General features: G+C 41.0%; 1 protein-coding gene across 1 annotated transcript in view; it reads right to left on the bottom strand.

Moving 5' to 3' along the window:
• The window catches only part of dnah5l (dynein, axonemal, heavy chain 5 like), a 72,435-nt gene that overhangs the window by 28,049 nt on the left and 21,548 nt on the right, over positions 1-22,838 (bottom strand). The window contains exons 28-62 of the mRNA XM_042399607.1: positions 21,739-21,835; positions 21,514-21,594; positions 20,241-20,495; positions 19,324-19,473; positions 18,854-18,972; positions 18,401-18,537; positions 18,155-18,317; positions 17,798-17,909; positions 16,738-16,866; positions 15,652-15,851; positions 15,168-15,321; positions 14,937-15,047; positions 14,657-14,812; positions 14,329-14,457; positions 13,484-13,699; positions 13,242-13,388; positions 12,988-13,160; positions 12,815-12,885; positions 12,629-12,736; positions 11,882-12,069; positions 10,975-11,169; positions 10,532-10,666; positions 9,991-10,048; positions 9,401-9,532; positions 7,771-7,988; positions 7,361-7,495; positions 7,074-7,250; positions 6,694-6,783; positions 5,866-6,000; positions 4,591-4,692; positions 4,130-4,297; positions 2,847-3,053; positions 2,229-2,321; positions 1,232-1,468; positions 891-956 (exon numbers count right to left, since the gene is read on the bottom strand). Of these exons, the coding sequence (XP_042255541.1) occupies positions 891-956; positions 1,232-1,468; positions 2,229-2,321; positions 2,847-3,053; positions 4,130-4,297; positions 4,591-4,692; positions 5,866-6,000; positions 6,694-6,783; positions 7,074-7,250; positions 7,361-7,495; positions 7,771-7,988; positions 9,401-9,532; positions 9,991-10,048; positions 10,532-10,666; positions 10,975-11,169; positions 11,882-12,069; positions 12,629-12,736; positions 12,815-12,885; positions 12,988-13,160; positions 13,242-13,388; positions 13,484-13,699; positions 14,329-14,457; positions 14,657-14,812; positions 14,937-15,047; positions 15,168-15,321; positions 15,652-15,851; positions 16,738-16,866; positions 17,798-17,909; positions 18,155-18,317; positions 18,401-18,537; positions 18,854-18,972; positions 19,324-19,473; positions 20,241-20,495; positions 21,514-21,594; positions 21,739-21,835 (5,044 nt within the window). The remainder of the gene's footprint in view (positions 1-890; positions 957-1,231; positions 1,469-2,228; positions 2,322-2,846; positions 3,054-4,129; positions 4,298-4,590; positions 4,693-5,865; positions 6,001-6,693; positions 6,784-7,073; positions 7,251-7,360; positions 7,496-7,770; positions 7,989-9,400; positions 9,533-9,990; positions 10,049-10,531; positions 10,667-10,974; positions 11,170-11,881; positions 12,070-12,628; positions 12,737-12,814; positions 12,886-12,987; positions 13,161-13,241; positions 13,389-13,483; positions 13,700-14,328; positions 14,458-14,656; positions 14,813-14,936; positions 15,048-15,167; positions 15,322-15,651; positions 15,852-16,737; positions 16,867-17,797; positions 17,910-18,154; positions 18,318-18,400; positions 18,538-18,853; positions 18,973-19,323; positions 19,474-20,240; positions 20,496-21,513; positions 21,595-21,738; positions 21,836-22,838) is intronic.

Consider the following 22,838-nt stretch of genomic DNA (forward strand, 5'->3'; position numbering starts at 1 on the left):
ATTTCAGCAGATTAATGTGTAGAAATATCATAATACAGCTGCTCATTATTCTGAATGAAGAGTTTCCATATAACATGTATGTTAAAGTCTGGCTCTGATATTATACTGTGTGCACAGTTTCAGCTGCAGCAGCTCATCATTACTGTCACTGGTCAGCGAGAATATGGTGAAAATTAATGACTGAAGGAAATGTTTATTATTGTGTCGAACACACAACTATCCCCAGCCTGCATACATTAATAATTTAACAGTAAATCTTTAACAGCACATTCAAACAAATCAACATTAAAACAGCCATTTCCATTTTTATACATCTGTGCAGCAGAATATTTCAGGGTTTTGTTGAGCCATTTCATGGAAATTAATTCTCTCACACAGTCTGTTTTCCTTCTGAATATCTTTGAATCTGCCAACCACAGTCAACTGAAGATCTTTGGCTTCTAGATGAACAAGATGTAACATCTGGTTCTGGGTCATACGTGTGTCTGATACGCACATTTTCTTCAATTTTATTTTATTAAATGTTTACTTTTAATAAAATTAACATTAGAACCCAAATGATTCCTGCAAAGTAACCAGCAGTGGTGGACAAAGTACACAACTCCATTACTGGAGTCAAAGTATAGATACTCCTGGTCAAATATTGCTCACATCAACACAAGAGAACTGTTCAAGAAGCACTTTGAACTTTACTGACAGCACAGGAATAGTTTTCTCCTGTGACAAACACATGACGTAAAAAGTACAAGATTTACCTCTGAAATATAGGTGAGCAAAGTCTTCCAAAGTGAAAATACACAAGTAAAGCAGAAGAAACTTCTAAATTGTTTTTTTTAAATAGGTTTTGTTGAGAAAAAAAGCAAAAACAAACTAGCTGGTGTGATTTTTACCTGCCAGATTCTGCTGAGGTCCCGCAGGTTGAAGATGTAGTGGAACTTAGCAGGAGACGGCAACATCTGAGGAAACACAGAGGAGAGATTTTATTACATTTGTCTGGTGGCTGCATGTTCTGTAACGTGGCTCCTCCAATGACCTGTTTCATATTAAACATATTAAACCTCCATATTTTTCAGAGCTGATAGAGGTTCAACTCTTCAGAAAAAGCGCTGAGTCGTAGAAAAATTACAAAAAAAATTTCTGTTTCACGTTTCCAACAAACAGAGAAACTACATTTTAAGCAACCAGGCACATGAGCATGTAATGTAGAGAAAAGAAAAGGTAACTATTTTACCTTCGCCTTCACAGCCTGCCACACCCTTCTGGTGGTGGGTACGAGGGCGGAGGCGAGGTCGCAGACCACGGCGGGGAAGCCCCTCTCCGAGCAGAAGTACCCCTGAGCCACGGTGCCAAAGATCTTATCGATGGAGGAGTTGGAGGGCAGAGTGCAGTTAAAGATGGAGAACTGCCTCTTCAGACGCTGAGGGATGTCGTTGCGACCGCCGCCGGGGTGAATCATTGCTGCCACCAGCTGTTAAAGGTTATTACACTCTTTATTTATCTTTATTCACACTGAAGTTTGAGCAGCAGTGGCTGTTATCATCATCATTCATACAGACAAACTGAAAGCAATTTAAAGGATATCTAAAAGTCTAATATGTTGCTCATCAGATGCAGACCTTTAAATTAGAATAGAATAGATCTTTATTGTCCACCAGGGTGGAGAACTGACTTCAGCTCATCAAAACATGAAGACGCAATACACATGATTCTTATGTGAGGAGACAGAGAAGCAGTCAGTGTCGTGTCTTTGGCTCATCAGTCTCTTTGCAGAGTTAAGACTACTGATTGATCTTGGGATGAAGGACTTCTTAAATACGTTTTTAAGAGGCTTAAACTGGCTGAATAGAGGATGGCAGCTCTATGTAAGGATGCTTCTCTTTTTGTTCCTCGTCCTTTCCGTAAAAAGTTCAATCAAGGACTTTTGGGATTTGCCAACTTTTCTGCAGCCATTAGAACAATCCTGGAAAGTTTATTCTTAGATCTACAGTTTAAGTGACAGTACCAGGCAGGAAGATGAAAAGTTAAAACATTCTCAACAAGAGTTTTGTTTACTAGTTCCAAAATTTGCTGCATATCAATGAACTTCAACATTAAAACACACTATAATAAACACTCTAAAGGAAGCCAGTCTGCATGATGAGCACTTGACACTTTCAGTACATCTTACTGATAATACTTCTGTATCTCAGTTCTTCCATCCACCAAGGCCTCCGTGTTGAGTTTGTTACCTGAACGTCCACCACGGTGATGAACTCTCCCGGACGATCCAAACTGTAGAAACCTCCCTGCTCCATCAGCTGACGCACAATCTCATTGGTTATCTGACAGCCGGACAAATCAACAATCTGATTGGTTATAAGAATATAAGGTAGAGTTGGGGAAAAGGAGCTTGTTAATGTGATCGGCTGCTGAAGTGTCAAGTGGAGTAAATAATGAAATAAAGACATATCTGAGAACAAATAGAAATAAGGTAATATTTTATTGATAAAAAGAAAACTTGAAAATAGATTTTTAAAGAAATTAAACCAATAATTTACTTGGTTCATCTGGAAGTGCAGATTAGTGTATCAGTAACATCATTGAACATGATTAAATAGGATTATTGATAAATTGTAGTGGTTAATCGCATCTATTCCATTTTTCTTGCAACAATTAGAAATAAAAGACAATATGTGAGTGTGTTTGGAGGTATATTATGTGCTGACTGTGGAGTGTGTGAGTGTGTCGGGAAGGAAAAGAGAATATTAGTAAGAAGAAAATAAAAAAAATGAAATAAATATGAAGGAAAAAAGAAACCAAGACAAGAAATGAACAGAAGACAAGAGATCAGAGAGCTTGAAGATGACCTGGTCTCCCCATTCGTTGATGACGGGCATGTTGATGTCGTCTATGAAGACCGTCATCCTGCGGCCCGCCGGCGGCCCGTAGGTGGCGCCCATTCGTTTATCAATGTAGCTCTCGATGGTTCTCTGGAACATGCCGGGCAGCGTGGCTGAAGAGAAGTTCACCATCTTACTGAGGTGACGCTCCGGGTCGAGCTTACTGGTGTAACCCTGCAGAGGGAGCCAGAGAGGAACATGTAGCTTTAGCATTAGCTCGCTGAGGATAAGAACAAGCTCCAACTACCACAGCCGAATGGAGAGAAGTGTTAACCTGCAGATCACTCTTAGAGTCAAAATCCTAGTCATCAAAACATCCAGATTTATTTAAGTCCTCCACTCAAAAATACGTGTTTCTTCTTGTTCCTTCAGCTGGATGTTGTTCTCTTCTTTGTGCTGAATGATGTATGTGCAGAGTTTGTTTTCACACTCATCTGCTGTGAGCTCACCTTAAATCTGAATTTAAAGGGGACATATTCTGCTTTTGGAGATTTTTTCTTTTCATTTATATCCTGTTCTGATATCGGGTATTAAACATGATTTAAGTTCCAAAACCTGAGGTGAACATATGTAGAAATAAAGTGGGCTCATCAGGAGGCGGGCCCTTAAAGAAACAGGAGCTAAAACAGCCTGTTTCAGACAGAGGCTGAACTGAGGGGCTGCATAAAGGACCAGTAGAAGATAAACAAGGAGTTTTTAACTGGAAATCATGCAAAGATATTCCAGTAGAGCCCCAGAATATAATTATAGAGCTGGAAATGTGCAGAATATGTGTCCTTTAACACGTGTGTTGGCACGATTTGTGACATTACAGCTAGTTTGGAGCCAATCGTGGTTCAATATACAACTTACACAAGTGTGATGTAGAAACTTGAAGCCTCCTGTGCACAAACACAGAGTAGACTTTACAGTAAAGTAGGAGACATCTTGTGTTTAGAGGAAAAACTTTAGAAATGAACAATATTTACATATTTATTCATTACATGTAGGAGAGACTTCCTGACAGGTTAATTAAAAATTTCTGTGGAAAACCCAGGTCAGACACAAATTATTATTCAGAGCACAGGAGTTTTATGTCTTAAACATGTCTGGTGGGGATCTTCAAGTCTTAAAAGAGGAGTGTTTTCAGTTGTTGCATATTTGTGTAAAAGTTATGACACTAACAGTATTATTATGCTGCTGTCTGCCAGGTGAGATTATGTTTGTCAACAGTTTCATTCCTCAGTGTTCATTCTCTCTCTGCGTCTCACTTTTATCATGACGGTCTTGGCGGTTCCCTGCTCGCCGATCAGCAGCACAGCCTTCCTCTGCTTCATGATAGTCTGCATCAGGAAGTCCGTCCTCACGTTGTCCACGTTGGGAACCAGGATGGACGAGTAGTCAGGGACGTGGTCTTTGGGGTAGACATACTCTGGGACCTGGATCATATCATCACATCATAACATTTTGCTAAAGTGTTTTTTAATGTGGAGATATTGAAGAAAACCTGCAGACGTCTATTTGACCAATTCAACCTTCTTTTTTTTGCAATGAAGCACTGCAGTGAGCAGATACAGAATATGTGGAAAAAATCGTTAACTTTGCGGCAACTTGAGGGGAATTTTCAGGGGAACATGGGAGGTAAAGGGTTAGGGTCAGGTGGCTGAATATTGAGTTGTATCAAAGTTTCCTGGACCTCTGACTGAAATGCGGAAGTTTAGTGTCCACAGACCTTGTTGGACCAGTGCTCCCACTGTCCCTGTTCGTTGACGGTGAACTCAAAGATGGTCTGATCATCCTGAGTGTGCGGCAGGTCCAGAGACGAGTTGCGGCTCTTCAGATAGAGATAGAAGATACAAACATTACATCCATTACAGCCTCCTAAAGTCCAACAAGAGTGAACCAAGTGATCGGGTGACTGAGATCTGTCACAGATCTGTTCTATTTCAATAAATAAATAAAAACATACATTAAGTCACTGCTGAGAAAATTCTACGACCTCTGGTTTCACAACAATATTTGGTGTTTTCACAGTTGGGAAGAGGAAGTGCTGTACAATGATCACAGATGGGGGTGACAATTAAGTGTCCTCTAGAGGCTCCTTGCAGCCACAAAATGAACATCTTGGCGAATAAATCTGATTCTGATTCTATGTGTCTATTCTATGTGACAATTTTTCTAACTTTCCAAAACTGACAATCTGACTTCATGTCTTTCTTTATTTTGTTCATTCCACCACATTTTGCTGTAACTTTCTGTATGAACATGTGTGCAACACTACAATGTTTCCCAGAAGATACTGTCTGAAAATGTGTGCTGTTTATCCCTGAATTTAAGCAGTTTTCGAGCATTACTTACTAGTAACGAGAATAAAAATATAAACTTTGTCCTGAGGTTGGCGCTAGAGGAAAGGTCAGACATCCTTAGTATCCATCCTCTGTGGATCATGAGTATCCACTGCAAATTACATGGAAATCTGGACACCAGTTGTGGAGATATCTCAACTTCAAACACGACTGAACTAGTGATGGGAATTGCGGCTCTTTGAAGGGAGCCCAATCTTATGGCTCTCACCATGTTTGGATCTTAATGTCAGACCTGGACTAGCCATCAGGAGCACCGGGAGAATTCCTGGTGGCCTGGCAAGCTTGTTAAAAATGTTAAAATTAAAGTTAAAAATGCTAAATGACATGGGTAAATCAAAGAGAAAACAAGGGGCAGCTACAGTCTGAATTGTAGAACTGAACTGTAGACCGCCAACCCCCCGACCTGCTTTTACTCTAATTGTATGATCTCTGTCATCACACATGATTGGTTGGACGCACACACACACACATCAACACAACATTCAGTCAGTGCATGCACGTGGCTGCACATTGTGAAAAGATCATCCTATTATTCTATCTTGTATTAATTTGCCTCATAGAACCGACTCGTTCACGACTGACGCATCACTAGACCGAACAAAGACAACAACAACAAAAAAAGAAATAAAAGATTCACGCACCTTTAGGAAGGCCTCCATCTTGGCTCTGTCGTCCAGCTCCAGCAGCGCTCCAAGAGACCACATGACCGCAAACACAAACAGTCGACCCACATCGCCATGGGAACCCTGCTTCTCCTCCGCTGCTGGGAGCAAACCCTGAACACATCAACATCAACATACTCAAACAAAAAAAGACATCCGGAGGACTGTGTGGAGACGAGGAGACAACAGGAGATTAATGCCGGGATCAGATTATACAAATTCAGCCCGACTTTGTTTTCAAATTTTGTCACAAATTTCCAGCGTTGGACCCAATTATGGACTTTGGGAACAACGAACGGGCCTTGTAGTGCGACATAGTCAAAGAACAGTCGTGGTTCATCACCCTGACAAAAAGTCTAGCATGTCAGAATATCGTAGGAGTATGACATCTCCTACGATGTGCTCCTTGACGTTGACCAATAGGATGACAGAGTGCTCTTTGGTGTACATCTGTAAACAACACTGACACAGACAGTCAAAGCTGTTCTCCAGCAGCTGTCTGACCGAGCTGAGCGGCATTTAGAGTCTCAGACAGCGGGGAGAACAGCGGCTCATCTCCGTCTCCTCTACAGGCTGATTCAGGCTGCCGTCAGTCATCAGTGACCCTTTTCATTTCTTCTTCAGTTAACAGTCACTGATGACTGACGGGTTACAGATGAACATTACACAACATTAACACGTTATGAGTTCTTTCCTAAAGATCTCCCCACTGAGCAGGAGGTCACAGCGACAACAATAAAAGAAAAACCACAGTATCCAGTGTATTTTACTGAAGTATATTTACTATGTTTTACTTTTTTGTCATACCTGCAGCAGGTCAATTGTCTGTCTGATGTACATACACTCCAGCACCAGCATCTTAGGAGACACAGCAGTGGAGACAAAGTCCAACAAGTCCTGAAGGAGGAACAGAAAAATAACAACACTATGTTCCTTTCTTTCCTTTTTTACCAGCGCAAGTGTCGTAGCACCTTAAATGCACTGATGGAGACATTCTATATACCATTCCATTTACCACACAACATTAAAAGTATTAAAGCTGAAAATAACAAATAAGTTAAGAAAATTAAAAACATGAAACAATGACTGTGATAGATTATCTCTCTGTGAGTAGATTTTGTATAGAAATAAACAGAAATTGATGGCTGCCAATAATGATTTTTACAAAGGTTTCTCCTTGTGCTCACCTGGTAGCAGCAGTTGAAGCAGACTTTCAGGGCATCGGCCTGTTGTTCTGGTAGTTTCTGTAACCAGGCCTGCAGGATGGGTCTCCAGCCGAGCACCGAGGAGCTCATAAACACCATCCCATTCCGGGACACCGTGGCCGGGGAGGCGTTGTCGATGTTGTGGGGCTCAAAAACAATCTGCAGGCAGAATGCGAAGGACATGACGTCACTTCAGATCTTCTATATGAATCGGCAGCTGACTAAAACATGAGACATGACAGTCAGACTCAGGGTTGTTGCTTCGTCACCTTGCAGCAGGGAGCCATGGGGATCCGGTCTCCATTCGCCAGCGTCAGGGTTTTGTTGTCATCCAGAACTGAGTTTAAGTTCTCGATCCAGATGGCGTCCACCGGTCCGTCCAACACGATCCAGATGGATTCTCCCTGACACACAAACAGACATACGGTATTCATTTTTGCACACCTCTCTCTCCATACATATCATGTTTTTAAAAAACAACTAAATGTAGTTTTAAGTTTAGATCGTGTTGGATAGTTTCAAGGAAACTCATTAATTCATTCTTGCTGACCCCACTGACAGATTTTCTTCTTCTTCTCAAATTTCACTAGTTGAAAGAATATTTTGTACTATCTCAAATGTTTACTTTGGTTTGCGCTCTCTACATCCGTTCATTCATTCATCTGAAACATCCATCAACCTTCTTGGCCTTGAGAGTCTTCCTCCACAGAGTGGAGAAGACTCCGTCTGTCCAGTCATTGGTGGTGACGTCCAGCGTGCCGAACATCTGCGAGGCCGTGATGGCTTTAGGGTTCATCCTCATCTCCCGATGAGGAGAGCCACACTCCGACATGGCCTTCATCAGCGTGTGGATGCACGCCGTCTTCCCAGCGCCGCTGGGACCCAACGTCATCATACCTGCAAGAGCGGAGGAACAGCTGCTCTCACTTCCATACTGAGCACAGCAGGAGTTTCTCTGGAAATCTTGGGGGCTTTAACAACCTTGAAGGTTGAAGGTTTTTTGTTTGTTTATTTCTCATTTTGCCTTGTTTTGTTTTGTTTTTGTGTGCTTGAGCTTTGAATAGTATAAAGCAGAAAGTATGGCTTGTTTTTTCTTTTGAGCCACTGAGATTCACAGTACTTTGATTATTCTATTATCACGTTTCTGTGTTTCAACTCTGATTCTCATTGTTAGACTGACATTTTTTCTTGTCATATTTCTTAATAAAAATATTAAACAAACAAACAAAAAATTCTCAGTATTTTGGAGTCAATAATATAAATAAAAGATTTAATGTTTTTCCACCAGAATTGTATTCCTGGCAGCATGGAGAGGGCTCCATGCTGCCAGCTTTTTGACCTTCTTGTGGGGAAAAAAAACTAACATTAGCCCACATTTTACTAGCTCAATATTTCCTAAAATGTTTTGAAAATAATTGTACACAGTTATTTCAGGTTTTCTGAGTGTTTCAAGTTTTACAGCAGTTGTTGATTTCTAGAGGAATTTTACATTTCAATGAATCAAGTCAATTTGTATAGCCCAATATCACAAATCATAAATTTGCCTCAGGAGGATTTACAATCTGTACAGCAGTACATCTAGCAGAATAATGTGTGTGTGTGTGTGTGTGTGTGTGTGTGTGTGTGTGTGTGTGTGTGTGTGTAGAGAGGCCTACCACTAAATATATTCACAACACTAATTGACACCAATCATTAACCTTTACTCAAATATAAACACCAAGACAAAGACAAATGATCCAAAGGAATAATTTCAAGTCCACATACAGATTTTTACACTCTGGAAGGAATTCCTTGGATTTAATATAGTTTTAACACAAAACGCAGTTATCTTTGAGATTCCTTAAACATATTTTACAGGATAATTTCTTCACCATCAGGTTAAAACTTCAGGCTGACTGAATGCGCTGCAACAAAGGTGTTTGCTACTCACTACAAGATGGGATGAGGCAAAATATATAAAATTATTTTAAATCGAGAACACAAATGAAGTAATACCTAGCCAGGAATGACTAAACTGAGAGCACGAATGACGTACTGCACCTACTGACCTGACAGTCCAAATCTCTGGGAAACCTGACATCTAGTGGTGAAACACAGGTACTGAAACCCATCTGATGGCTGTCTTTAGTACCAAATAATGATGACATTATAATAACAATGATCCTATTTGTGCTTCGTCCTTCATATTCCTGCTCTCCAGAGGATGAACCCTTTAGATTTTAATGTGACCTTTACTCTATCGCCACCCTCAGGACAATCTTAACATTTTCTATCCAGCACTTTCATGTTTTGTAAGGAATGATCTGTACCGTGTCGGACTCGCTGCGTCTCGTAGAGCTGAACCAGTTTGAGGATCCAGGGAGGATGAGCGATCAGACCGGCCTGCTGAGCCTGACTGAAGATGGATGACTCCAAGTCTGGATACCCTGCCTTATCCAGAACTACAGAGGAGGAGGATGAGGAAAAAAAAAAAAAAGTCTTTAAAACATATTTAGAAAATTAATCATGTAAAACTAAGCCACAAAAAGAGACCTGTCATGTGAATATAAGATAAAATACAGTGTAAGATATACTTCCTCTTAAGGATATCTCCAGACATAATTAGCAGCATCCTTACAATCATTCCTACATAAAAAAGACATTCAACAGAAAAAAACAAACAAAAAACCCCAAAACTAAGCAAAACACAAAATGACTGCTACAGAATAAATCAGTCACTTCATGGTTAAACTCTGCATGATGCATTATGCAAAGTATCAAACAACCTCAGACCAAAATATCTCCTCATAAATGTTCAAGTGTTTTTATTTACATCCAAAACCGCTCTGATTAGAAACTCTACACATAGTTTGCAACAGCAGAGAGATGTTCCGGATGTGATGTGATAGAGGCAACCTACCAATACCAGGAAACAGATCATTGATCAGACTCATGAACAGCGGCTCATCCTCATCCACCTACAGAGAGACAGAGAGAACCCACGTTAAGCTTTTACTGTTATGAAAAGAATATAATAATGAATAATCTAAATGTATTAGTTCAGTTTCATATTAAAAACATACTTTAAATCTGCAGTCAAAAATGAAAAATAACGACAATTTTGTAAATAGAGTAAGCATACTGCTCTCTACTTCCCATCATGGTGAATTTGCATTTTCCTTCTTCCTACTAGAACTCACACACAGTGTTCTGTTATTTTTTATAGATAGTGGAACATAAACGTACCATAAAAACAAGACAAGCTTGAGAGGGTTAAAAGAAGAATTAGGGTTAGTCAACTGGATTATATTTGTTATCAAATAAAAGGAATTCTTTGAGAATAATTGGAAATATAGCTCATAGATGGATGTGTTAACAACAAACTGGACTTTTGAATTAGTGACGGTTATTCATAAATGTCAAGTAATAAAAGCACCTAAACACCTGTAACACAAACATACCAGTTTGGAGAGGTTCATGTCTCTGAGGACCCTCATTACCACAGTCTTCTCTGGTTCTGACGGGTTGGATCTCTTCACGGCTCCCAGCGTCCTCAAAACTGACAAAATGTTCCTCAGACCAAAATCATAATGGACCTGGTGTAAAAGCATCATTATGATGATGAGGTCAAATATATAAGAAATACTTTTTGCAAGCTGAATAAGCAGAAACAAGAAACATGTGATTATGATTGAGATTATGTAGTAATCTAATTAGGAAAGAGACAAAATAAGGATTTTAACTGACAAATGACAATTGAGAAACTACATAATTTTAGAGCAAAATGAGAATTTTAGCAGGAGGAGAAAGTTTTAGAAATGACAAAAATCTGACGGGATTGTTGCAGGGAGAGAGAGGCACAGAGAGGAGTCTTCAGCTGTATCATTATCATCAGTCTCCTGACCTGCTTGGAGAGCTGCTCCTCACACAGTTTATAGAGTGTGTAGAACTTCCTGCTGAGAACCTGGTTGTCACGGAAACCTGCACTGGCCAGTTTGACCCTCATGATGATGGCTCGGTCCGGGACCATCATGGCGACCGTGCGGAACTGGATCTTCAAGTTCTCGGGCAGCTCCTGGCGACCAGCATAACCAGGGTTCTGGAGAACCAAGAGGAACTTTGTGGTTGGTTCCGAGGTAGAACAGTTCTCGAACTTTCTGACAGGTTCTGACTATTTCTGAGGTAATCCAGTTTTAGAACTAGCTCGCAAACCCTGGTTCTGAGGAAATTCAGTCCTAGATCTATCTGAGTGATACTGAGGTAATCCAGTATGAGAACTACCTTACTGTTTCTCAGGTAGAACAGTTCTAGAACTATCGGGGTGATTCGGAAGTAGAACAGTTATAGAGCTATCAGGCTGGTTCTGAGGTAGCACAGTTCCTGAAAACTGGTTCTGAGGTAATCCAGTGCTTTCTTAGAAATTTCTGACTGGGTTCAATGTAGATCAGTTATCTAACTCTGGTTCTCAGGTAGATCAATTCTCAAAATCTGTTTCTGAAGAAGTTCAGTTCTAGTTTCATTTCTAGAACTGTACTGCAGTTTCTGTTCCTTCTTTTTCTAGAAGCCTTTAGTCGAATGTATTGTAGTCAGGGTATTTCTGGAAAACTCTGAGATGGTCTCAGGAGTCTTCTGGGAACTTCCACAGCTAACTATGTGACAAAATCTATGTTCAAGGATATTTCTGAAGCTTTTAGATACACATTATTGAGAACCTGATTACCTTCCTTCACTAACAGGTTCTGTGATGTTTCTGTGAGTGAATAACAGCAATAATGTTTTAGCAGTGTTTCGTGAGGTCAGAGCTCAGTTACCATAGTGAGGAAGATGCCGAACTCAGGGTCCATGTCGACCACGTCTCCATCGGTGAAGACAAACTGTTTCTTCTTGTTCTTCTTACACTGCAGGACGATGTAGATCTGCTGGGCGGCGACAGACAGCACAGGCAGCTCGATGCGGTTGAACTCATCAAAGCAGCCCCAGGCGCCGGACTGGGCCAGACCTGCAGAGACACAATAACCAACTGTAGATTCTTTGATGTTCAGTCAGTAACAATTCATCTACATCCGGCTGCTTGGAGGTTTGTTTGGCATCACTTCCAGTTTGAGTCTCCATGTCTTCTTATAATGTTGTTGAGCAAGATGTCCTCAGCTAGATCTGCCCCCTCAAACCCAAAAGATGTGGACCAACCTGAACTGAACTGAGTTTGGGTCCAGACAAAAGCATAATTTCCACTGCTGATGGGGGGGATCATCCGCCTCAGTTTGCAAAATCCTATTTTAGTCTTTGTCACTTTTACCTTTTAACTTTGATTCATTGACTAAAATCTCTCTAAACAGTGTCCTCTCACTGTCCAACCAACGAGATCCAGATTAGAGAAGCTCTGAGTTGATTAAAAATGTTTAATGCTTATCTGAGTGGCCTTCAGTTATACTGTGAGCTCACAGCATCATTGGTCATTAGCAGTTATTGAATACAGGAGGAAGCAAACAGGAGGTTACCGCTATCTACTGATACACACTAACCAATGCACTAGAGTAATCACACACACATTCACTCACCTTTGTAGATACGTCCCAGTCCTCTGTAGTCCATCTGGTCCGAACAGTTGAAAACAACCACATATTTCCCCAGACAGCGACCCATGTCTTTAGTGGTCTCTGTCTTACCTGGAAACACACACTGTATCAGAGCAACAAAGTCAATATGAGAATACATCATTAAGCTGTCACCCGAGACTGTGTTACCTGTTCCTGCTGGACCAGCTGGAGCTCCACCCATACTCATCCCCAGAGCCTGGGACAGAGTGATGTAACACCTGAACAGATGTGCAAACATACATATCTAGTTCTGGCTGGACAATGACGGCATCATCTTAATAATCACATCACCCTGCTGCATGTGTCAGGTGTCTGTATACCTGTCTGTCAGTGGGGTGATCACCAGTCTGTCTGTGCAGCCCAGGTATTCATTGCAGTAGCTGAACTCCACATCTGTGATTTGGATGACACATCTGTCCGTCTCCTCCAAGAAGTAAAACCTTGACTGTTTCTGCCACTCGAAGTCTGACGCAGACCGCACATTCAGACGCACCTGTTGAGATAATAAAATAATAATATTTCCCTCTCTTGTCGATATTAAGCTGTACTTTTGTGTGTCCGTCTGTCCACACACCAGCTCGTCAAAGATGTCTCTCTGGTGGACGTGGATGGTGATGAGCGTCTCGTACTTGGTCCTCTCGTTCCTGCTCAGCTCTCTGGTTGTCATGTCGATCAGCTCGTTGAGGAGGTCCAGGAACTTCTGATTGGTCGTCTGCATGATCTGCCAGCCAATCAGGTAGGAGACAGTGAAGGGGGAGGGATCTCAATAATGAATGACATGTTTCCCCTCCTCCTGTTTTGAAAATAAAAGCAAACCTTCTTGTCAGACTTGCTGAGGACCAGCGCTTCCTCTGCATCTCTGGTCCAGATCATCTGGATTCCCAGCAGGCCGACCTGAGCCGGGAACGCAGCCTGGAACTCCAGCAGCTTCAGGCCCGGGTCGCTGATGGCCAGGAAGGCCTGGCGGATGATGGCATGGAGGGTCTGCCTCACTCCGGCTAACAGCTGGCCCAACCACACCTCCACGTTCCCCTGGAGGGGACACGTCCAGCCGTTAAAAACTTCTCTATCTTTGTCTCTTTCTAAGTCTTTCTTTCTTTTTTCTGAGTCTCTTTCTTTCTTTCAATTGTTAAAACTTCATTTTTCATCCCATTTCACTTTTTTGAACCAGGTAAAAGCCTCATTGAGATTAAAAATCTATTTTTCAAGACTGACCTGGCCAAGAGGGCAGCATAAAAAGAACAATCCAGTTGGTCTATGACAAAAAACCCCTGCATCTCTACTAAGCTCTGATTGTTTGATGCTGATAGTCTGTAGGAATTCAACTTTTTCTTATGCAATGCTTGGTGACATTTACAGGAGTTTTTCCACTTTCTAACTTCTGAAAGAACCAGTTCTTTGTGCACAATATGCAACTGCCATATTTCCCATTATTACAGTCCTGGAAGGTCTTTTTTTTCTTTACAAAGAACTGGATTACTGACGCCTCCTTGCAGGTTTTGATGAACCTCTGGATTACTGTCTGCCACATCGTCTTTAATATGCCCTACACATAAGAACTTTAATGTTAAAATCTATATTTATAATAACAGGCAGAGAATCAATGCAGTTCATGGCAAATCCCCATAAGGACAGTGACACTTCTTTGTGTGTGTACATACCTGTGCCAGGACAGGCTGGCTCAGATCTACAGTTTCTCCTTCTTGGGACTGAAAACTGATCATCTGGTCGTAGATTTTCTCACTGAAAACAACTCTGTTAACGTTGTCAAACAGACTGAGCAGATGAGCCTGAGAGAGAGAGATGATTTGGATTTTAATATGATTTTATCAAACAACAACAGTAACAACAACACAGGAAAGAATGTACAAGAACCAAAAGCAGAGAAAAAGATACTGTACGGAGTTGGGAAGGAAGAAAGTAAAGTAACTTAAAGTTAAATTGTAAAACATTATAAGTCTATCAGTATTACCTGTACATGTGTGTTACCTGTATGGTGTGTGAGTCGGAGGCCTGGCCCAGAATCTCCAGCAGCGCGGGATCGGACACAAAGAAAAAACGAGGAAACACCAACCGTTTCTTCTCCAGGTAACCAGACAGAGACTTCTGACAGAGCTCCAGCTGCTCCAGCAGGTGAGGGAGCAACTGGAGGACGATGAAAAGAGAAAGAAGAGAAAAAGATTTAGTCAGAATCAAGGATGGATCCATATTTAACAGCTGTGGCAGAATCTTGTGAACGCTGTGTTGCTAAGAGGCACGCGGGCAGCACCTGGATGAGCGTCTCGTCTCCCACACAGCACTGCACCACGTTGGGAACCTCGTGCGCTCGCTGCATGATCCTCTGCCACGACTTATCAATGTTCTGGAAACGTTTGGCTTCCTGGATGAGTTAAAGACAACCTTTATAGTCTATCTAATGTGACGAACATGTCAAGGCTACACATATAATAAACAACCGCACGGATCAAGTGGGTTTTGGGACTTTGGTGTTTGTTGCGACCTGAGGCAGCTGCTTGGCGATGTCTCCTCCCACGAACACCGCCTCCAGGTAGATCCAGAGGTTTTGAACCGACAGCCACTTCTCGATGATCTCAGAGGTGTTGGAGAGTTTTTGGACCCACAGCTGGATAGACGGCTTAAACGGAGCATTGTATCTGCAGAAGAACGGACACAGACCACCTGTTCGTTCATACATGCATCCATTCATTCAGTCATTTGTTCACTGATCTTTCGGTCACATTACCACCTTCTTTCATTTCACTACATTTCATGTTTATTTTCAGTTTCTGGTTTTGGATCTCTGTCTTTCTTTCTTGCCTTTCAAGTCTTTTTTTCAGTCTTTCAGGACTTTCTTGCCTTTAGAGTCTTTATTTCTTTCTTTCCTTCAAAGTCTCTCCTTTCTTTCTTCTTCCCGAGCCCTTTTCTTTCCTTCCAAGCCTTCCCATCCTTCTTTCCTTTCCTCCTTGCCTCCCTTGTCTCCCTACCTGTTGCTAAGCAGTGATGCCAGCACCATCAGACTGTCTTCCATCATGGAGATTTTCTCAGCGGTGTCAGCTCCTCTCAGCAGCAGTTCTCCTCTGGTCCTGAAGGTGGCGAAGCTGAGCATCTGGCTGCTCCACTCGGCCACCACGTCCTTCAGCTTGCCGTCGATGTCCCGCTCCTTCACCGCACTGATACAAACATCCTGATGCACAAAGGAAAAAAGTCTCATAAGGAAATCTTCTTTCAGCAAACATCTTGAAAGAGAAAGTAAGTTTTAAATGATTAAACTCTTTTGTTTTTAATGGTTTAAACGTAAAAGTGAAGCATTTTGATTCCAGACTTTTCAAGGCTGTTGACGAGTGTTCAGATTGGTTCTGTCTGTGCAGTTTTTCTGGATTACTGCAGATTTTATAGGGTTCGTTCAAAATTTTTCAGATTATTCTTGACTTTTTGCAGCTACAATATTTGAGTTTTGTAAAAAAAAAAAAAAAAAAAAAAAAAATAGTTTGTACTTCTAATCTTTTAGGATGATTTGTGAGTTTTCAAGATTAGTACCACCTTTCAAGATTATTGCCAAATTCCAGGGTTCACTTGAAAATTTCAAGGTTATTTCTTTTATTTATTTATTTATTTTCAAATTTTCGTTGCTAAATTTTTTAGTTTACCCCTGACTTTACAGCAGTATTCCAGACAGGTTTATTTCTTATTTTTTAAGGTTATTTTAACTTTTCATGTCACCTTGGCATTTTCAGGGTTGTTATAGACTTTTCAGAATTTTATTTAAAAAAAAAAAAAAAGGCCAAGTGAGACTTAAAACAAGCCGAATCCCAGTACAATTACCATTAAAAAAACAACTATGTGAAATAAGGAGGAACAAGTCAGCCAATGTAAGACATTATACTGTACATTTAGAACTGGAAATTATAGTGAAATTAAAGAACAGACGTTATTGTGTGACCTAAAATTAATGAAAAATGTTCTTCAAATCAAGGTCTGAAAAAAAAAAAGAGATGAAAGTAACAGAATTCATAAGTAGCTCTCTGGTCCAGACTGACATCTGCATCTGTTTGTGTTTTCAGCATCAATACCTCAATATCTTCTTTGTTTCTCAGAAGCGGAGCCTCCATGATGTTTCTGAGGGAGAAACTCTCTGATTCCACCTGGAAATTGTGAGCAGTCAACTCACTGAGACGAGTCCAGTGTCTGGGCAGCATGGCCTGAAGGATAACAGTCAGTTAAAAACATCAGGATGACTATGATGGTATTATCTGTACATATATTTTTGAGAATTTTCAAAATAAAAATTTGTAATGTGGATATGAGTTCCCTTACGCAGCACGTTTACCTGCAGCAATGTCTGCAGCTGGAGATGTAAGACAGTATAAAGCGTCTATGAAGGAGTCTGATCCTGAATGAAGGCAGAAGCTGCTGCTGCACAGCTGAGACTCAACAGGATGTTTCAGAACGATGAGATCATGTCTAAGTTTCCTCACAAAGTAAATGTAGCTGGAGGTTGTTGGCTTAGCTTTAGCACACTTACAGTGGGCTGCTTTTGGACTCATGCTAAAGCTTCCTGCAGATCTGATTTGACTTTCTGGTGTGATGCAGTAACAAGTACCGCCTCAACACCGCTCACTCTTGAGCCACGAATTTCTATATTTCAAATAACTGAAGACTAAAGCACAGGAGACTCTTCCATCACACTAATCCATCCCAAAGATCATTTTTCTTGTTTACTAGCACTAGCATACTAACACTTTAAAAAATACATTTATTTAGACAAACATAAACATACAAAGAGGCCCAGATGAAAACTAAAGAGGACAGAGTATTTGTAGTCAGGGTCCCGAAGCTCTGGAACGATCTGCCCGAGGAAATCGGATCGGCTGAGTCTCATTTAAGTCCTTTCTTAAAACATACTTTTATTGGAGAGCCTTTCCTGATGTTATTTGAGTTTTAATTTCTTGGAACTGTCTTTTATTTCCTTTTAAATTTTACAGCTATTTTGATGTCTTTGTGAAGCACTTTGTAATGTGGATTTTGAAAAGCATCATCATCATTATAATTATTATTATTTAAACCAGGGTTTATCAAAATTCACCATACTATACTATACATATGTAAAGTAAGTCAGGCAGGTTGTCCCACCTTGTTGGCCATCATGCAGAGCAGAGGGCAGGTCTCAGTGAAGTCATCGATGGTTTTCTTCAGATCTCTGAAGGCCTGCCACTCCTTCAGCGCCTTTGGAAGCTTTCGGATCCTGAAAACTCAGAAGGAGACAAAGTGAGAGATGAAGCAGTAAAGTTACACTCCTCTATGTGCAACTTTTATTGAAGAGTTGACAGGTTTTGCTTTAAAATATTCAAAAGATTAAAAAGATCAATTTCTTTCTTTGATCAGAAGCTGAAATACAGATTTAAATTAACTGGCAGCATCATATCAATCTTCATCAAATTTAATTTAAATAAATGTTCAATAACATAAAAAAAAATCTCCCTGTTCTACCTGTTCTGAAAGTCCTGCAGCTCTGTGGTGATCTTCTCAATGTTGAGGTCGGCCCACAGGATGTCGTAGTAGCCGGCCACACTGTCGATGACTGAGTTATACAAACTGTAGAGTTTGGACAGCAGAGAGAGTTCCCTCTTGATCCTCTGCAGCTCTGGATACTCTGCAGAAAGGAGAGGAGATGTTAGGAAGGAAGGAGAGAAGAAAGGGGGGAGAGAAGAAAGGAAGGAGGGAATTCAGTCGTACCGTTTACATGCAGTCCGAACAGTTCCTCTCCTCCAGAGTAGGTGGTGTATTTCCTCCACAGTTGGTCAAACTCAGCCTGGAAACTCTGCAGCCGCTCACTGGCTTCAGCTGGAGCCACACCTTCCACCCCCGGACCCCTGCAGACACACAAGTTTTACTTTTTGCACATACTACGCTTCATCAGGAGTGTTTCTTCTTGATGTGTGTGCATGTCTTTCACCATCTTATCGTTTAGTACTCGTGGTTTTATTTTTTACATTGATCTCCTTTTTTTCTCCTATACTTTATTCCATGGACATCATTGTATTTTATTTTAACACTGTAATTTAAAAATGCATTGATTTTTCGTGTGCAGATGATGTTAAGCACTTTGTAAACAATGTTTTTAAAGAGTGCTACATAAATAAAGATATATTATTATCATTATCATTATTATTATTATTATTATTTTACCTGTGGTTGTACTCAGAGCAGAAGCTCTGAACGTGGCTCTGGAAGCTCTGCACTGCAGACAGCAGGTCTGCCTTCATGCTGGGCTGGATCTTCACCAGAGTGTTCTGGTTCTGCACCACCTGAAACCACAAAACACACACACACTTTTATTTCTGTACTTGTGCAGACGCTCATTGACATCAAGCCTTCCCTAACCTGTAAATTTAATCCTGACTGTAGCCCTGAAAATAAGTGTTAACTCTCAAACAGCACTTTGAAGAGTAAGAACCTGATTAAATGACTTCACTTTTCAAAAACATCTTCACTGTTAAGGTTTGAAAGGGTTTTTTTTTAACAGACAGAAGACCACATGTACACATACATAGTGACACCAAACTCCACCACTGGAGGGCGCCTCATACACTGAATTCAAGTCAAAATGTTTTACAGATTAGATCATTAGTGACAACATCAGCATCCCTCCATCTCACCAGGACGTTTAGGTTCTTCCAGGCGTACGTCAGACCGTCTACGCGCTCGGCGTTGCCGTCGTTGAAGAGCAGCTCGTGTTTGTTGAGCAGAGCGAAGGATTCCTCCACCGGGCCGATGGTGGCATCGATACAAACCTCCGCCTCCCGGACCTCAAAACAGTAAAACAGTGAGGAGATGAACGAGTGAACAGAGGGAGGGATGAACGGATTATAATCAGCAGGATAAATAAGTGAGAGAATAAAGAGTAAACACATGAAAGGATGACTGAATGAGCACCAAGAGAGAAAGTATGACTGGCAGCAGTGTATCAACAGTACTGGAGCTGCAAGAATTAATTGATTAACTGATTAGTGGATCGACAGAAAATTAATTGGCCACTATTTTGATAATTAATTAATTGTTTATGTAATTTTTCAAGCAAAAAAAACCCAAACAAATATTTAATTGTTCCAGGTTCTCAGATGTGGGAATTTAATGCTTTTTGCATCAAATATTTTGGGGTTTTGGAGTGTTGGTCGACCAGACGACATATGATGAAGTCATCTTGTGCTCTAGGAAACTGAGACTATGTGAAGGAATGAGCATATGAAGGAATTTACTTTTATTTTATTTATTGATGAATGACCAAATGAATGGATGAATAAAAAGAAAGAATAAAAATGACTGAATGAATGTAGAACAGATCCTTATAATAATGAGTTAATGAATACGTATAAATTTAGATAAACGGTTCTGTCTGTCAATTAAACATGAATGAATGAATGTGACGGAATGAGTATAAGGAGCAATTTATTAATTAACTGATAAGTGATTGAAAGATTAACTGGATTTTTGAATGAAACAGTGAGTGAGTGAATGAATGAAACTAATTAAAAAAAAAAGAACTCAACAGACAGCCAATCAGGCGCCAGCTGACCTCTCTGAGCGCAGCCATGGCTCCTCGGACGTCCTCCAGGTCTGTGATTGGACGCTGCAGGCGCTTCGTCAGCCCGTCCACGAATAAGAAGATGTCGTCCATATCGGCGGACGCCCGGCGGTTGAGCGCAGCGCCGAAGGCTCGTTTCCACAGACGACACTCCTGAGTGAGCGCCAGCTTCAGCTCGTCGGTGTCGAAGAGAATCGAACCCACCGTGCAGGACGCAGGGAGCTCTGAAATCTGCATCTCCAGCTTCTGCAGGGACAGCAAGGCATCATGGGTAAAGACAATGAACTACTGGCATTCTGGTTGTCCGCTAGAAACTGTCATAAATTGACTTTTTATCCAGTTTTAAGCCACATTTTTACGATAAACTTTTTAGATCTTGGTTTTTAACCTTATCTTTTAACCGGATGAAGGATTTTAGTCGTCGGATGTCTGGATCTTAAGTTATCAGAGAAACAAGCTGAGCAAACGTCAGCAGCAGCTCGGCTCATACAGAGCCCCTTCCGAACGTCCTCTGTCTGCCGAACAGAGTCAGAGAAACATTGATTTTTAACATGAAACTGTTATGTTCAATGTTTTTACCGGTTTTAATCACTGTGTCTGTTTGTTTTGGTGAGGAGGAGACCTCTGCAGATTATTCAGCTCTGATAAAAACATCCTGAACGATGAACACTGAAGGAATCCAAACAGGGAGAAACTGACTGCAATGACGGCAACAACTCCCATGATCCCACACTGCTTCACAATGTCATCAAAATCTGTCTTTTGTTATTGTTTTGATTGAGACCCCTAGCGGCAGAAATTACATATTCTGCGTTTAATACAAGTGGGAAGCTCCCAGCCTGAAAAGTGAAGCCAGTGTGGAAGTGCCTTAAACCTGCATTCTTTCTCATGGCCAGCAGGGGGCCATCTAGAAGCTAGCACTATGGTCAGCTCCACCCTCTCGCTCATCCTCTCAACCAATGTGTGATGTCACGGTGATTACGTCCATATTTCTTACAGTCTATGGTTTAATAACAGAACAGTTTAGCTGCTTATTGGAGCAACTGAAGCTGTTGTTGTGTCTGCTGGTTGGAGATTTTTATGGATCTAAAAACAAATGTTTATTAGGCTCAAGAGTCATGACTCAGAATCCATAGTTGCATCAAACTGTGACCCTCTGTCATGTATTATAGTAAACCGTGATCATGATAATAATGTTCAGTAACAGAGCAGAACTGCAGTCATCTTGAGAGCTGATGTGATGTTTGACAGAAACTGGACTCACAGAGTAGAAGGAGATCTGAGAGCTGAACTCCGTCAGCGAGGGGTCGGACTGCAAGAAGGCCTGCACCTGCTCCTCTGGGTCCTAAACACACCCGACTGTTAGTCCAACTCACCAAGAACAACAACAACAGCAACCCAATACACACACACACACACACACACACACACACACACACACACACACACACACACACACACACACACAGACACACAGACACACACTGACCTGGTTCCACAGAGTGGAGAAGTGAGCGAGTTCATTCAGAGTGTTGGCAGCCTGAGCTCTCAGAGACGACACGATGGAGCCGAGCTGCATCACCAACCTGTTCCAAACACAAACAACAACATAATGGAGCCTGAACACTGGTGCGGCTGTTTGTCTCTCATTAGCTTAGCTTAGCACTGCACACAAAAACTCCTAAAACATTGTCAGACTCATGATGGACAGTAAAAAAAAGATCAAAATTGATGCAACAGAATTAGAAGTATTTTATTCCTCACAATCCTCTTTCTTGTTAAAACCTGTCTCCTACCCACAATGTAACCTCACTTCTTTCATTTTCAAACTTGTACTCAAGTGACATCACATGAGACAATTTATCAGATTTCACACAGCTCGCTCTGGAGTCATTAGAGGCTTTATATGACTTTTGACACATAAAAACACACACTGAGGTGGAAAATTACTGCAGTTCCACTTTAAGTTTGTTATGCTCTCATAAACTGCAGTTTAATCTGCTCCTGTCGTTTAGTGTCACTGCACCTTGAGTTTAATTTAGCTTAACTGAGATTTTAAGTCAGTTTACTTCATGGTAGGTGTTTTTTCTCCAATTCTTTCTTGTTTATGTCAGTATCCAGTGGTGGGAGAAGTACTCAGATCCTTTAAGTACCAATACAGCAAAGTAAAAATACTCCATTACAACTAGAAGTCCTGCATGAAAAATACGACTGCAGTAAAAGTACATAAGTATTCTGAGCAGTAAAAGTAGTGGTTTGGTGGAGCTAGTTTCAACTACTTTATATACAGTTAGCTAGTTTAGTCCTGTGGTTCCCAACCTAGGGGTCGGGGCCCTCCAAAGGGTCAGCAGATAAATCTGAGGGGTGGTGAGATGATTAATGGGAGAGGAAAGAAGAAAAAACAAAGTTCTGATACACAAATCTGTTTTCAGTTTTCCGACTTTTTCTCTAATCTTTGATTTTTGCTGAAATATTGGATCATTTGAACATTTATTGAAATGAAAGCATGTGAGAAGTTTAGAGGGAAAAATCACTATTTGGTGGAGCTGTTAACAACTCATAGACATGTGAAATGTGACCCCGACTACA

This window comes from Thunnus maccoyii, chromosome 21, assembly GCF_910596095.1.
Source record: "Thunnus maccoyii chromosome 21, fThuMac1.1, whole genome shotgun sequence".
In the NCBI taxonomy this organism is placed as follows: Eukaryota; Metazoa; Chordata; class Actinopteri; order Scombriformes; family Scombridae; genus Thunnus; species Thunnus maccoyii.